Below are 16767 nucleotides of genomic sequence, written 5' to 3'. Positions count from 1 at the left end.
TGGAGCCTACTCGTGCAACAGTTGTCATTCCTGGTAAGCTCGGCACGCGGGCCTTGCTGATGTTGACGGCATCTTGTCAATGTTTCCTTGTAAGGATGTCATCTTAACTCTTCAAGAGAAGCTTTCCATCAAAGGCATCGAACACTTCTCCCTCATGCTGGAGCAGAGGACGGAAGGGGCCGGAACCAAGCTGCTTTTGCTTCACGAACAGGAGACTCTAACTCAGGTGTGTGAAATTACACCCCCAGGTGAGAGCAGAAATTACACCTGCTGCTGAAAGCAGAGGCTGCCCGGCCCCAGAATTCCCTTGTCCTCCGACCCTTTAAACGTACTCACTGCAGCCCTGGGTATTGCCGCTAAAGAAAGCTCTGGCGTTCATAATGGGCTTTACATCTCAAGGTAATGTTTCTCTTTTTGGGCAATTTTTCATAGATTGTCGATCGGTGTCACATACAGAACTGTCACAGACTCCGCAACTACTCACTGGGAATATGGCTCCGTAGAATCATATTTTGTGTTAGGGCAACGACTCGTTCACCTGTTCTGACAATCGATCTCTTGAAACTGTCGACAGGAAACAGCTCCTGAGATTACTGAAATGAAGCCAAAACTCTATTTCGTTGTCTTAAGCTCTGGGTTGCATACTGGTGACTATTGGTGGAAGCTTGGAATCCCTGCCCCAGTCTGCCCACCGTAAATACGTGATCCACCAATGCGTCCCAGTTCCTGGTTACCGAAGTGCCACCCCCATCTGTTCTCGGGAGACAAGCAGGCTGCTTGGCTGCTGAATTCCGCGTGGCACCCTGACTTCTCTTGTGATTCGACACAAGCAGAGTCTTTGCTGGAAGTATAAGGGATTCCCACAAACTCCTCTTCTGTAGGAGAGCTCAGGGATAAGGGAACTTTGGGGAAGGGGGGGGACGTGAGGGGAGCCATGGTCATTCTCTCCCTGCTGTAATCAGTCTGGAGTCTGATTTAGGGAGAAACCCACAGCGGTGTTAGAGAGTAATAGCAGTCTCTGCACTCCCCCCCCACCCCCCGATCTCCTTCTCGGCCCCCCACCCCCACCCTAGTTCTGGAGTGCTACGACTTACAGCCCCAGCACCCTCGGATCGTCTCCAGAGGACTGCCCGTAGACCACTGCCACCCATGCTGTCCGCACCTGGAAATTCGCATCCCCCTGGGCCAGCCTGAACCCAATGACTGATCAGTGGTCCTTTGGCTCGGGTCCTGGTGGCTCTACCGTGTAGGCCAGAGCGACCCACTGCTGGCTTCTGTGCCCTTGCTCGGCTCTCCTGCCTGCCCCGCTTTGCCCACTCCCTTCCTGGCCTCTCCTGGGAGCAGTTCCTTAGCGGGTCCCTCCACTCAGGGTCTGCTTCTGGGGAACCGACCCAGGATATGTGCAGTTTTCAGGGAACCAGGATCCAGGACACGTAGCAAAAGAACTTGGACCACTTCCTTCCTTGGTGTCCAAACACACGTGCCTTTGCTTCCGTGTCCCTCGGCCAGCACTGACGGATGCTCGTGTCTGGTCTGCTCTTCCAGGTGACACAGCGGCCCAGCTCCCATAAGATGAGGTGTCTTTTCCGCATTAGCTTCGTCCCAAAGGATCCAATTGACCTTTTAAGGAGAGATCCAGTTGCTTTCGAGTATCTCTATGTTCAGGTATGTGAGAATTGGAGCATGCTTTATAGTAATACCGGAGGATGAGTTATTTCTTTTTTTTTGTTGTATTTTTTTTATTGGAGTATTTTCCAACATATAGTATAACACCCAGTGCTAATCCCACCAAGTGCCCCCCTCGGTACCCGTCACCCAGTCACCCCAACCCCCCGCCCACTTCCCTTTCCATCACCCCTTGTTCGTTTCGCCGGGGGATGAATTAAGTGCAGGGTTTTGCCCCTAAATGCTTGCATTTGGGATCTTCTTCCTCTTTTTCCCCCATCCCAAGCTCAGGGCATTGTGAAACCATTCCATGGTGTGTTTTTTTTATTTTCCCTTTTCATTTTGAAATCCTATCATGCTTAAGAGAAAGTTGCGAGAGTAGTAAAAGAACTCTGATAATCTTCACACAGACTCACCAGTTGTTCACATTTTACATATTTACTTTATTTTTAGTGAGAACACATGTTCTCCCCCTACACACACGCACACACACAAGTCCTTTTTCTAAAGCATATGAATGCCATTTACCAAATCCTGCTGATTTACCCCTAGCTACTTCAGTGTGTATTTCCCAGCACAGGACATTTTCTCATATAATCTTGGTATGATTAACAGAATAAGGAAATTTAACACAGATATATTTCCATCCTGGTGTACAACCTATATCCAGATTTTGCCTACTGCCCCCTAAATGGCCTTTTTCTTCTGGAAATCCATTTTCTCCTACAACAGGATCCATGCCAGGATCCTGTTTTGCATCTAAATGTCTTGTTACTTTAATTTCCTTAAATCCAGAATATTCCACAGTCTTCTAAGACCTTGACAGTTTTGAGGAGTACTGGGCAGTTATTTTGTAGAAACCTCCTGGTCTAATGTTTTCTCCTGATGAGGTTGAGGTTATGTCACCTGGGCACCATATCAGGGGACATTTGAGGTCCGTTTGTCCCCTTAACGATGAGCTTAACTTTGACCCTTGGTTACGGTGATGTTCCCCAAAGCTATCCATCCAGAGGTTACTAGGGTTTTTTGGTAATGAATAAGTAATTCGTGGAGAGGTGCTTGCAACTCTCTTAATACCCTTTCACTCACTGGTTTTCATCTTCACTGATGGTTCTTGCCCAAATCCACTATTACTGCAAGGGTTCAAAATGGTGATTCTTCTAATTCCATTATTTTTTCTTCATTTATTGTTTGACTTTCTACTATAAAAAATATTTTCTTTCCCTTCTCTCCTTTATTTACCCATTTATACACTCATTTATTTGCTGGTTAGATTGTTGTGAAATGTGATATTCCTTAAAATGGAATACTTAATTTCAAGGGAATAAGACTTTGAGAAAATAGTATCTTTTGCAGACTGACTCTCTCCAATTCTGGGTTACAATTCTCAAAAAACAAGGCTTCGAGAGATGAGAATCTTTACCAGTTTGCCCCAAAGGGAATTTATTCGTTTGACATTTAGGAGATGTCCCTGTATTTTTCCGTAACTGCTTCCCATTACTCTCACTTAAATTCCCGGTACAATCACATTAAACAGTAAGAACCCGTTTACCTGAAGTTTAAGCATCTCACATTAGAGCTACTCAAAGAGATTGTAAACCTAAATGTAACCTCCCTTGACAAAAGAAAAGGGAGAAAATGCCAAAGCAAGGAAAAAAAAAAAAAAACCCCAAGGATGTGCTCCCTTTGGCTGGGCGTACCTGTATAAGGCAGAGATTTCTAGAATCATCAGAAACAAAAAAGCAAAGACATTGGAAAAAAGGAAAAAAAAAGATAGAAACGTTTGTTAGTTCTAGGTAGTTGATAAACTGGTTTTTGTTTTCCTATTCTCAGTATTTCCTTGCACATTTCAAAACTTTTGTGGTCTTTGAAAAGTTGAGTGGGAAAAGAAAACCAGTAGAAGACGGCAGAAACACAGACAAGCTAAAGGCCAGAGGTTGGGAATGGTGACGTAAATTAAAGTGGCGCTAAGCCCTAGAGAACAGAAATTAAGGTCGAAGGAGAAAGAAGCAGAATATGTACTAGAACATTCCAGCAGATGGGGCACTAAAGGCAAGGTCCACTTAAAACGTTCCCCACCTCAGTGGTCTTGGAAGAGACTGCAGTAGCTCCGGCACAGTAGGATGATTAGATGATTAATGGTCATGACCATAACCCCGAGGCATCTGGAAAAGACAAGTCCTATGCGGTGTACCCTGTTCATCAAGTAAAGAAATGTGCATTGCACCTTACACCATTCCCTACCCAGGACGGCAAAACTGTCATGACCTGGCTTTTCTAAGTGGGACCTCGGGTCACCTGGACCCCTCAGCTAGAAGCCCTGGGCCCTGCAGGCCGAGTAACCCAGACGTGACCGCCTGATTCTGAGCCGGCAGTTACTGCCTCTCCAGCCCCCCCATTCCTGCTGAGACCCAATCCGGGGCTTTGCCACAGCAGCTCAGCTTGTGAGTTGCAAGGAAATAGTTACAGGTGCCAGTCAGGGCATCGGTGTAGACGACGGAAGCATTCACTTGGCATTCTCTATAATGCTGCACCCCTCCCATCCACAAGATGATGCTTCCAAACCATTTTACTCCGCTCCTGTTTGCAACAGCCCCCTTAGCGATGCCGGTTGCCTTTAAAAATATGCATTAATTTATTTGAAATAACCGTAGAAAAACTATCACATGTTGGGGAAAAAAAATGCCCGTTGCATTTACGAAAGAGGAACGCGGTTGTGCTTCTCCCGCGGAGGGCCGACCTCTTCCGTAGACCAGGAGACCTGCTAAGCACGGTTCTGTTCAAGGTTTGTCTACTCAAATCGAATGCAGCGCATGGAGATCTTCCTCAGTCAAAAGATACACTTGTTATTCTCGTGGGGCCTTGCTGGGGAGTGGAAAGCCTGCCCCGCGATCCTGCCCAGGGACTCGCAAAACACTGTGATGATGTTTTCTGCTTCCCCACCCTGGGTGTTGCATGGGTGGTGGACCAGCCAGCCACCCCTTCAGGGACCAGCCAATGGAGGGAGGGAAGGAGGTGGGAAGCCATGTGTGGTGGACCAAAATTAAGCTCCCATCATCCCCTATGTCCTCCACTGAGAATAGGAAATGAGAATTTCTTGGCATCAGCCTTTGTATCACAGAATGTGAGGTGTGTCTAAAATAACTTAGCTGTCTAACATAAGTCAGCGGATCTGCAAATGGTGCCGGGTGCCCATGTCGATTCTAAGGCACTAAAAAGATGCAGTAAAATTAGCCTAGAGAACAAAAGAGTAAGCAGAAGCAATGTATATCATCTTACAACGACCAAACCCCGTTCAGCTTTGTGGGTTCCTGTTGAGGGCAACAGCCCTTGACTCCAGACGAGCAGAAGTTCGAATATGGTCCTAGCTGTTAGCCTCCCACTTGTTAATGGGCCATGACGTATTTCACAGACTTTAGCATATACAGTAACAGAAAACCCTCGCCATTCAGACGGTTGTTACTCATAATCGCCCGTGTGCTAGCTATGAAGAGAACGGTTGTCCCCCCAACTCGTCAACAGGACAACACCTAAGAGGCCACAAAGCGTTTTAAGACACTTGCGCGGCATTGGTTTCCTTCTTAGCATCTGACATGTCCGTTGTAAAGGAACTTTCTGGGGGCCCCAAGTAGAGTCTGTCAGGACCTCTCTTCGGCAAAACAACGACCACCATTTGCTCGTGTGAACTGTATTTTCAGTAATGTAATTATGAGTAATAAAAGCACGATCCGTACCGCACAATATACATGTCAGACTTCACGCTAATTCTCCAGGATCAGTCTGAACTAATTATATAATGTAATTAAGTGACTAATCACCCTGACAAAAACCTCACCCAAGAAGTCTGGTTAAACACAGGGTGTGAAAGGAATAGGACACAACAGTCCCCGTCACAACTCTTCAGAGAAATAAGAGTGGTGACTCACCCTAATGAAGCGCATTCCGTTTCATGAAACATCCTTACAGGTGTGCCAGCAATCGTGAGAGTTAGCCCGCTATTCGGCTGGGGAGACAGACTTGAGGGATGAAATGCCATGTCCCAGGTCATTTGATCAGTCGTTGACAGAGCCTAGGATCAAGGCTTGCGTCTCTAAATCCTGCGTGACGTGCAATAGCAGCACTAGAAGAAGGCCATGTACTAAAATGATTTACCAAAAATAATAATAATAATAATAATAATAATAATAATAATAATAATGATTTACCTACAAGCCTCAAGGGCTGCTCGTGGCCTGGCACTGTGCCAAGTGGCTTCCTCACCTTCACCCTTTGCGAGACTGTAGGGTGACGCTCAACCCCACGGTGCCCCTTTATGGACACCCCAAGGCACCTGGAAGTAACTAGGAACCCAACACTAAAGCAATATGGTAGCCTAGAAGTGCACTCAGCCCGCCCTGTGACCTGCCTCCAGCAAGGGGTGCTGGCTTGCAACCCCAACAGGTATAGGATCTGGAGGAGGAGCAAAGGGAGAAGCCCGCATGGAGGAGGGAGGCGGGGAGGGAATGACTTCCCGCTTAGGGCTGATGGGATGAGCCGAGAGGCACGACCCTGGACCACCAGACGGAGCTCGCCCTGGGGGGGCCCTTGCACTCCCTCCACTCCCGCCCCGTAAGGCCCTTGGCACGAACCCCCATTGCACAAACAGGTAAACCGAGGCTGCAAGGGCAAAGTGGTCGCAGTTCCATGCACCGGTGGCCGTTGGGAAGGCCAGGCCTCCGAAGCGGGCAGGGGTGAGCCCACTACCTTGCCAACGACCTCCCCGGCTGCTCTAGGCACGAGGAGGAAGTTAGGGATGTGGCCCCGACAGCTGTTTCTGCGGGCGATCACTTACAACGGACCCGGACCCGGTGGGGTCCTTCACGTGGTTCACTCGTGGAATCCTCGCCCTGACCCTGGGAATGGCGAGCAGTATTGTACTAAAGTGTACTAAAGTAGAAACTGAGGCACCGACTAGTTAAGGCGCTTGCCTGAGTTCCCACCCTCCGACGTGGAGGAACAGGATTCGAACCCAGGATTCCGCCCCCGGCACAAGCCACGCGGCGCCCGCCGGGCTCTGCAGGGCGCATGGTGGCACCTGTGCTCCGACGTGGGCCTCGGCTCCTCGTTGTTTTTACAAACAGCCACCACGCCAGCCGCAGCTCCCTTGGCGGCCGCGGTGGCATGTGTCGCGCGGCCTCCGTGCTGGTGCTGACCGGGTTCCACGCGGCCTGGCGGCAGTGTTTGCACGGTGCACGCTTGGCCTCCTGGCCGGGCAGGAAGGTGGGGGGGGTGCAGGTCCCCTGTCCCCGCCACCCTGCCGCCCTTTCTTTGACGCGCGGCGCCCCCTGCTGGTGTCCGTTTCGCAGAGTTGCAACGACGTTGTTCAGGAGCGGTTTGGGCCCGAGCTGAAGTACGACATCGCCCTGCGGCTGGCGGCCCTGCAGATGTACATCGCCACCGTCACCACCAAGCAGACACAGAAAATCTCCCTCAAGTACATCGAGTAAGTGTTGGGCCCCAGGCCGCGAGGGGCGCCGCGGGGGGCCTCCGTTAATGCCGGCGCGTTTGGGGACGTGGCCTCCGTTCCCAAAACCCCGGGGCAAGGCGGGCAAAGGGGCCGAACACCGTGTTCGGTCCAGGTGGGAGGGGGGCACTCCTTGCACAGTGCACCAGGTGGGAGGGGGGCACTCCTTGCACAATGCACCAGGTGGGAGAGGGGTACTCATTGCACAATGCACCAGGTGGGAGGGGGGCACTCCTTGCACAATGCACCAGGTGGGAGGGGGGCACTCCTTGCACAGTGCACCAGGTGGGAGGGGGGCACTCCTTGCACAGTGCACCAGGTGGGAGGGGAGCACTCCTTGCACAATGCACCAGGTGGGAGGGGGGCTCTCCTTGCACAATGCACCAGGTGGGAGAGGGGTACTCATTGCACAATGCACCAGGTGGGAGGGGGGCACTCCTTGCACAATGCACCAGGTGGGAGGGGGGCACTCCTTGCACAATGCACCAGGTGGGAGGGGGGCACTCCTTGCACAATCCACCATTAGCAAGTTGTGGTGAAAATGGGGAGCCGATTTCAAGTGAAGCGCACGTCTTAAGATTCCTAAGCAGACTCTGGTCCTAAGCCAGGCTTAGGTGTCAGTGCCTTTCAGACATGCAGGTCTTTAAGTTCTCGTGACATCCCTAGGAGATCGGTAGCATTTTCACTGGAGGTTACAGATGAGCAAACCCAGGCACAATGACGGGTTGCTTTGCCCAAGTCCCACGGCTCCGAGCCAGAGGGCTCAGGACTCGGGCCCGGGCGGCGGGGCTCGCACTGTGCTAGTTAGGGCAGTCAGTGGAAATACCTGTGCTTTAAAGGTGGCCCGCGTCACCTGAGATCACTTTAGGTGCCTAAGTGCGATGTAAAAGGAACGCTCCGTCACCATGGGGAAGGATGGTGTTTGTGGCAAAGAGCCGTGACGGTGGGAAAGAAGGCCGCATGCTCAAGCCAGGCTCTGTGATTCGAATGTTCTGCGGGAAATCGGGCTGCCTTGTCTCGCTCCGCATCAGCTCACTCCTGCTCTTTGGCCAGAGAAGATTCCACCCTACAAAAAAGCAGTTTGCGTTACCTTCAGTTAGGTCGACGTAAGGCCCGTCCTTTAAAAGAGAACCCTTTGCCACCCGCCTGTGCGCCTGCCGTTGGCAGGTGATTCAGGAGCCCCCCGCAGCCACCGCTCCCTTGGTCTTGGCAGCTCTGCTGCTGAGAGCAAGGAACCCTCATATTTCAAAGTCGATGGCAGAAGTGCAGCCACATGGCCACGTAACACTGCAAGCCTTAGAGCCCTGTCCATCTGCACAAGTGATGTGCAAGCTCCTTGCGACCCACCTGCCACAGAAGCTTCCCGTGGGCTGCCTAGAAAGCCTTTCTCGACTCCCGCTGTGCCAGGGTGACCCACCAGGGAGCGGAAAGGCTTCTCAATGAGTTCGCGAGCCTGTCTTGGGGAGGATGGGAGCTCCAGCGCTCTGGCTCCAAGGCCACTAGTCTCACAACTCTGGGTTCTCCTGTCTACACCAAGGGACAAACCCTTGTGTGCAATTTGAGAACCTCGGGCCTTCCCTTCTCAGCCCACTCTTTTTCGCAGATGGCTTCTCTCTTTCTTGCCACACGTGCTGTGTCACCTGAGAGCGACTTGGCTCGCAGAGAGGTCTTAGGCTCAGTTGGGCACATTCCCTCCCTCATCTGTTCCCCTTTAAAAAAAAAATGTTATTTATTTATTCATGAGAGAGGCAGAGACACAGGCAGAGGGAGAAGCAGGCTCCCTGTGGGGAACCCGATGCGGGACTCGATCCCAGGATCCCAGAATCACGCCCTGAGCCAAAGGCGGATGCTCAACCACCAAGCCATCCAGGGGTCCCTCCATTCCCCTTTCTTATGTTCCTGGGGAGGGATGATACTGGCCTCCATGTGAAAGAGCGGCCCGTACAACTTGACATGGTTTTCAGACTGTTAAAATGCATTTCTGTTCCTATTATCTGTCCCCACATTTTACCAGTTGGAATATGGTACAGTCAGAAACCTCCCAGAGATAACTGGCTTGAGTAAGAATCTCACAAAGTCTGTGATGATGTTCTTATTAATTCATTCACTCACCCAATCCCTGTTCACTGAGCATTCGTTCTATGTGGTATTCACGCTAGGACAGCAGGAAGTACAAATAAGTATAAATTATAATCCCGAGCATCCTAAGAACTCATGATCTGATTATAAAGATACGAGGGTCGCCTGGGTGGCTCAGTCGGTTGAGCATCTGACTTCAGCTCAGGCCATGATCTCGGGATCCTGAGATCAAGCCCCGTGTCCCTGCTCAGCAGGGAGTCTTCTCTCTCTGCCCTTGCCCCATCCGCCACTCATGCTCACACTCTCTGTCTCTCAAATAAACAAATGAAATCTTAAAAACAAAAAAAAAAAGATACGAAAGTAATGATTTAAAGTGCTGATACAAGTAGAATTACCAGGCACCCCATAAGGAGTGCCAGATGATGGGTAGAAATAATAAGTGCGAGTGGAGGAGGAGGAGGAAATGGTGATCATGAAAAACACCATCTTAACCAGCGATGGGCATGGATGGTCAAGTGGGGGAAGGCCGTCTTCCCACGCTTCTTTGGAGGGGATCTGGAGTCGGAGACACAAGCAAACCTTCTTGAAGGTCTTTATAGTATTTAGAAGGCCCTGGATGGGCGCCTGACCAATCAGGATGGAATTCATAGAGTTCAAACTATGGAACCCTGCTGGGGTAGGGGTGTAGTCGTTGCTGAGGAAATGGGCCCTCCACAAACCTTATTAACCCAATGCTGCCCATTTTTCCTGTCTGTGCACACCTGTCGGGAATGTGGCGCCTCCCCACCAGTACCACACACACTTAAGGGTCACGACCCCCACCCCGTCACCACACCAGCCGCGCTCCTTGCATGCACACACGCACCCAGCAAGAGCTGTTGCCTGAAGGAGCTAGATGGACATCATGTGGCCGGCGGAGAAGTGTATGTTTGTAGTGAAGTAGCCACTGGGCGGGGGGGGGGGGGGGGGGTGGCAGGAGAGGGAAGAGCGGTCTGGGGCATGAAGGAGTTGGCATAGGCCCTTCTAGTGAAGAGAGAGACGGTGTGGGGGACGGGGAGTAGTAACAGTGGCAGTAAGCAAAGGAACCGGCAGAAATGGTGTTGGAAATACATACTCAGGTATGTGAATGAATTCAGTGAGACTCCAGCCTTCCAAGAGGGTTGGACAAATGGTCTCCATTTCCACTGGTCCCCAAGGCATTCTCTCTGGAGAGGGAAGGCTATGTTTCCTTTAAGGTGCAAACAGCTGTATTCCTAATCAGCTAGTATGTTCCCAGAGCGTAAATTCAAAGTTGCTTCCCTAATTGGGGCCCCAGCTCCATTTCCTGACTTGCTCGGAGTTCGTTTGTTCCCACAAACATCAGAGTGCCATCTTGTCTTAGATAACTAATCATCACAAGAACGTGAAATTAAAGATATGCTCTTTATTGCAGAAAAGAATGGGGATTAGAGACTTTTCTTCCCTCTGCTGTGCTGCAAAGCATGAAAGAGAAGAACATAAAGAAAGCACTTTCACACCTTGTCAAAGCAAATCAAAACTTGGTACCACCGGGTAAAAAGGTATCACATTTGCATCTTAATGGAAAATGGATTTTAAAGAGCCGGGCTTGCATGCATTTCTAAAAATGTTTAAAATTAGCTCGTGAATAAAATATTTTCAGAGGCAGTAACACCGCATAACCCCCGCCCCCACCCCTTTTCTTCCCTATTAACCTGTTTCTAAGGCTAATGAAAAGTAGGTGTTCTTGTGGAGACTTCTTTCTTTCTTGTAAGCTATGGACTCCTTGTTGTACGGAGTGTGTGTGTGTTCACGTGTGCGTGCAAGAGAACCTTGCATAGCCACTGAGATCTTGTGATTAGAGAACAGAATTGCAAGACGACTGCGCATTTCCATCGTGCTCTTGCGTACGGCTCAGACTGTCTTAAATGCACAGCAGCCAGCAAGGGGCCTTGCAGACCAGATACCGCATTATTTAACCCGGGGTTTCCCTACGTCCCCACTGTTGACATTTGGAATCATTGTTTGCTGGCGGAGGGAGGCGGTCTTGTGCATTGTGTGGTATTTAGCAGCATCCCTGGTCTCTACCTACAAGACGCCCTCCATCACGACGTGGAAAACGTCTTTAGACATTGCCAAATGTGCCCTGGGGAACAAAATCACCCCCGGTTGACAACCGCTGAATTAAATCTTACTTCTGAAAGGAAGATAAAATTATTTCTGCCATTCACCACCATTAGTGTTAAAATCTCCCTTATTATTATTTTTTTATCAGAAGACACAGAAAGGGCATTTTAAAACTTTGTTGGTCGGAATAGAGAGTTATGTTTATAGGCAATAAAAAGCAAAGGGCTTCAAGAACCAGAAAGAGGACCCTAAAAATACAGGACCTATAAAATTGGAAGCAGTGTTACAACCCGAGAACACTTAACAATTGATATTGGCCATAGAGACTTGGGTGGCTCTAATACAAATCACTGTTTATGTGGGTAATTCTTTGGTCTTGGTATTGGATTATAAGTCATTTTTACTGGCTAAAACATACTTATTGCTATTCCCTCCTCACCCCATGGCTTTTTAAAAAGTAAAATCAGCTTCGACACACTCCAGCCACTGTTGCCTTACTTCCTCATTTCTGAAAGCATTCAGCTCACAGAAATCTAGCAGGACGTCAGGGATGAAGATTTTGTAGGGGCGCCTGGCTGGCTGGCTCAGTTGGTAGAACGAGCAGCTCTTGACCGCGCGGTCTTGATTTCAAGCCCCGTGTTGGGTGTAAAGATTACTTAAATAAGTAAACTTTAAAAAAAAAAATTTTTTTTAAATTTTTGGTTCTGATTTGCCCAAAGCTAATTTCTTTTGATTGGCCCAATAGGATTTTTTTCAAGTGTGGCCCACTGGATTTGGTTAACTGTTCTAGAATTGATCGATCGATCGATCGATCACTGTTTTTCTATAAAGGTCAGTTTTTCTACCCAAGAGTGAGTGGTTTGCTTTCAAATCAATTTGCAAAGTGCTTTGGGTTTTCGAAAGAAGTAGGATGGCCCAACAGTGCTGGCTACCAGTGACATAAAGGGTAGTGCATTTGGGTATAGTTAACAATCAAGTACTTGTTTTGTGATGTGGGAATCTCCATTTTTGAGTCTTTCGAAAGATACATCTCACCTGGATAAAATTTTATGTTTTATATCCTTTATGAAACTCAGTAGATCCTTGAGTTGAACTAATCAAACAGGGACTTCTGGCAAGTCCCAACATTTCTACAATGATTGGAGCACAGAAAGCTCATTTTCCCTGAAAACATGCCAAGGCTGGAGGAAACTTGAGATGAGCGTGGCCAGCCTATTTCACAGGCTGTATGTAGATGGCAGGTGTGTGTTCAAAACGGCTCCCACGAACTCTGTGTACAGGTGAGTCTCCTGTACACAACCCGCTTCGTCCCTACCTGCGATTGGAAAGCACCACTCGACTCTTGGGGGTCTCCAGTGAGCAGACATTTCAGTGGAATATCTTACCATCTTATCTCTTTTGTTGAGTGCCCCGGCCCAGCGGATCCACGTTTATGACCTCCCCCGCCAGGCCTTTCCCCCCAAATAAAAAAAGGGTTTAATCTGGATGTCTTGTTGCAACCCTTTATTACGAACCCAAATACATAGCAGTTTACCCTCACTCGTCATGAAGAGTCCTTGTCACACCCCTTCTGTTGGCAGTGAGAGCATCCTGGTTCGCCCCTGTGGTTAGCTGGTCTCCAGCAGAAACCACACCATACCCACTGGAATTAACACCTGAGGTTTCTTTTCTCTCCTCAGCTCTCTGCACTGCAAGCCAAGGTCCATTATCTCAAGTTCCTCAGTGACCTTCGACTGTACGGGGGTCGTGTGTTCAAGGCAACATTAGTGGTAATTGCTTTTTCTTGCTTTCTCTTGGAAGCCACGGAAGCCTGCAAAATGTCACTGCCATAGGCTGTCTTGAATGAGCTGCCTTTGATGACAAAAGCAAATCAGCTGTGAATCTTTTCCAGCCTTCATTTCTAATCGGCTGCACCCCAGTCTGGAAATATCAGAAGAAATGTTAAACTAGATAACACCACTGCAGAATGCCCTAGAAAAAGAAATATGAAGAACCGAGAGAGTTGATGCGCTCTTACAATGGCCTTCTTTTAAATCATTGGGCCAGAAGTTGCTTTCATATTAAAAGAGGGGGAAAAAAAATCCTCATTTCTAAAAGTGTCTCATGATTATGAATCTATGTGCTCTGATAACATTTACTCTCTACATTATTCCTACTTTATCGGGGCCTCGATGCAATCATGATGTCTGGTTCTTCTAATTGGGTGATTTAGCACAATATGATCGAGAAACACTTCCTAAAGAAAATGTGATCTTGTAAGAATAGGCTCTCAGGTTCAACTCTGCATGGTGTTTTGGAGGTCGAGGATTTTTATACTTTGTCAACGTCTCTCAGCAGGCGGAAAAGCGCTCAGAAGTGACTCTCCTGGTTGGGCCCCGATATGGCATAAGCCACGTCATAAACACCAAAACCAATCTGGTGGCTCTTTTAGCTGACTTCAGCCACGTCAACAGGATCGAGATGTTTACCGAGGAGGACAGCCTGGTGCGGGTGGAGCTCCATGTGCTGGATGTAAAGGTAAATTCTTCAGGTGCTGACACAGGGCCTTGATCTGAACAGCACATTTGTGATAACACCGCCAATATTTACAAAGCGGTCAAAATTTCAACGTGGGCAGAGGATCAGAAATGTGACGAGTTACAGAAAACATCCACCCAACCTAGGCCTGATGACTCCAGTCCTCCCTAAGGAGCCGTGACAAGTTGCTCAAAGTCTTCATCTATACATGAGAAAGCAAACCAGTTCGTTTCTGAGGTTCCTTGTAGCTCCCAAGTGCATGAATCAGAGAGGAGGCGGGGGAGATTTTTCCCTGCTAACCTTCTAGAATATTCATGTCCAGAGAGTCAGGGAGATTTTCCCCAACTATGTTAAGAACTCCCATTCCCTTTTGTGAGATCCAGCCCATATGTGTTTATTCTTTGGGAAAAGCTGAGGACTTGAGTCAGTCTGTCTTTTTGTGCTACAGCAATTAGAACCGACCGAACATCTGGCCCCTGTGAATGTCATGGCCATTCCATTGAAAACAACAATCTGAGATGGTCCTCAAAGGGCAGAACTCTACTCCCAAAACAGAAGTTGACAGGAAATTATCCAGGTCCCCTGGGCCTACCTTCTTACCCCAGTAGTAGATGAGTCATTGGATTTTGGCCATGGTAACATATCTCTGCTTCCATGGAAAAAAAGAAGCCATGTCAACCAAGAGGAATGCTCTGAGAACAGGCAAGGGTTCTGTCTACATAGCAAATCCAAAAGCCTCTGTGTGCTCTGCAGTGGGACGAAGTGACCGTGGAAGGGAGAGTATGGAGCTCAGACATGGTGGCCATGGTTCATGGCATTTCGTGGGCAAAATCCAGGGACTCTGGTTGAACTTCATGGCAGCCAAAGTGCTAGAATAGACTCAGAATGCCTGGCCCACTCCATGAGCAAAGATGCTAAGAAGAATGGCCCCCTCATAGAAACAGTAGGGAAGAGCGTGGATTGGATGCAGCCATCACACACCTGATAACGGGATCGTTCAGCCCAACAGAAGCAGGTGGCACGACCCAATTGGTGGTTTCCTGCTTATACGAAAGAATTGTGGGATCCTTTGAGAGGAGACCTCAATTGAAATAGAAAGAAAAGGCAGTTTATTAAGTAGCGTGAGACTTTGGGTGGGAAGTTAGATTCCACTAGCCAGGGCCATCAAACGTGGCAACGGTCCCATACCTGGGAGTGAAAGCAAGAGCTGGTCACCTCGACGTTTCTGTCCCTCTCTGGGTGTCTGCTTTCATGTTGCTCCTTTATTCCTCTGTCAAGTTCTCTCTCTCTCTCTCTCTCTCTCTCTCTCTCTCTCTCTCAACTAGAACACACCAGCCAGTCCACCCTTCCTAATTCAAGGAGAATAATTGCTTCAACTAAACACTTCCTTCCCCATATGCCCAAGACTTGTCTCCAATCCTATGATAACCTCATTGTTTCCAGAAAGCTATAGCAAGGCCTTTTCTCAACTCGCATCTGTTTTGCTCTCCTGTGAATTTACAACGTCTTTTGCGAGCATCCTTTTCCTGGATCTTTTTGACACTTTTCATTCCATCTTAGACATAATTTTCACTTGAAGTTTTACTTCTTTTCAACACTAATTTTCACTATGAACCCAAACTTAATCTTCCTGTGATTATTCGGATCCCAGGTTCACATTTGGTAACTGACTATCACTTTTTTTTTAAGATTTTATTTACTTATTCATGAGAGAGAGAGAGAGAGAGAGAGGCAGAGACACAGGCGGAGGGAGAAGCAGGCTCCATGCAGGGAGCCCGATGTGGGACTCGATCCCGGGACCCTGGGATCACGCCCTGGGCCGAAGGCATGCACCAAACTGCTGAGCCACCCAGGCGTCCCTGTCACTTTTTTTAAATGTTAACTATTTGGAGTAAAACCAATGTTATCTTTTTCTCCCATTCCAATATTACTTGGGAAGATTCAAAATGTCTACGCTTTCAAGATGGCGTCACCTAAATGTTTCTCAGCAAGGCTCTCGGTATTACTTCCGACCTTTTGGTCCAATGAAATGGTTGCTCAGTAACTTTCTTTGTTATATTTCATAAGCACAAACTTACCTGAGGGAGCTTATTAAGGAGGGATGGCTTTAACCAAACTATTCTCTTTTGCGCAGCCCATCACACTGCTGATGGAATCATCAGATGCCATGAACCTGGCCTGCTTAACTGCTGGCTACTACCGGCTCCTTGTGGATTCCAGGAGGTCAATATTTAACATGGCCAACAAGAAAAATACAGGAACCCAGGAAACAGGTATTCTCTTCCTAAACTCATGACACACCGACCCCTCCCTTCCCCATCCCCTGTCACCTAAATGTGACAACAATAAGGACATTTCTTGAAAAGTTAAAATTGTGCTCATTCAAAAGTCTTATATCCAAATTTAAGACAAAAGCCTTCAAATAATTCTGATGTGGCCTTATTTTTTTTAGTGAAAATATTCATTTTTCCCCCATCCTATTTTACTCATCACTTGGAAATGCTGGAGAACGTGTTTCAAAGGGAGTGATTTTCCTATTCTGAAGACAGTAAGCATCAGTCTTTATGACTGAGTTTTTACTGCCTCACTCTTGCAGAGGTCAGGATGCAGAGAGCCAATGATGGAATGCACAATAGAAGTTGTGAACCCCCACCTTTAGGGCTTCTCCCTCCTTAAGGGGCCCTAGGCCCAGATATCCGGACACCTCCTCCTACATCAGACTTCCAGCCGGGATTCTGGGAGCTCTGAAACCAACTGGAGGACTTGGGTCTCACCCAGCACTTGGACTTGGGCCTCTAGAAGGAACCCCAGCAGCCATCTTAGCTCTGTAGCAGGAGCATCGAGATGGCAAAGACATCCAACAGGTTCAGTCACTTGAC

General features: G+C 48.4%; 1 protein-coding gene across 3 annotated transcripts in view; it reads left to right on the top strand.

Moving 5' to 3' along the window:
• FRMPD4 (FERM and PDZ domain containing 4) overlaps positions 1–16767 on the top strand; it is a 566448-nt gene that overhangs the window by 536761 nt on the left and 12920 nt on the right. For all 3 annotated transcript variants that reach the window (XM_072818122.1, XM_072818121.1, XM_072818123.1), the window contains exons 8-14: positions 95–226; positions 1546–1665; positions 7011–7147; positions 10680–10806; positions 13051–13140; positions 13706–13888; positions 16023–16161. In XM_072818122.1, the coding sequence (XP_072674223.1) occupies positions 95–226; positions 1546–1665; positions 7011–7147; positions 10680–10806; positions 13051–13140; positions 13706–13888; positions 16023–16161 (928 nt within the window). The remainder of the gene's footprint in view (positions 1–94; positions 227–1545; positions 1666–7010; positions 7148–10679; positions 10807–13050; positions 13141–13705; positions 13889–16022; positions 16162–16767) is intronic.

This window comes from Canis lupus, chromosome X, assembly GCF_048164855.1.
Source record: "Canis lupus baileyi chromosome X, mCanLup2.hap1, whole genome shotgun sequence".
Lineage (NCBI taxonomy): Eukaryota > Metazoa > Chordata > Mammalia > Carnivora > Canidae > Canis > Canis lupus.
Note: the sequence above shows the minus strand (reverse complement) of the source record. Positions and strands in the feature narration are given on the sequence as shown.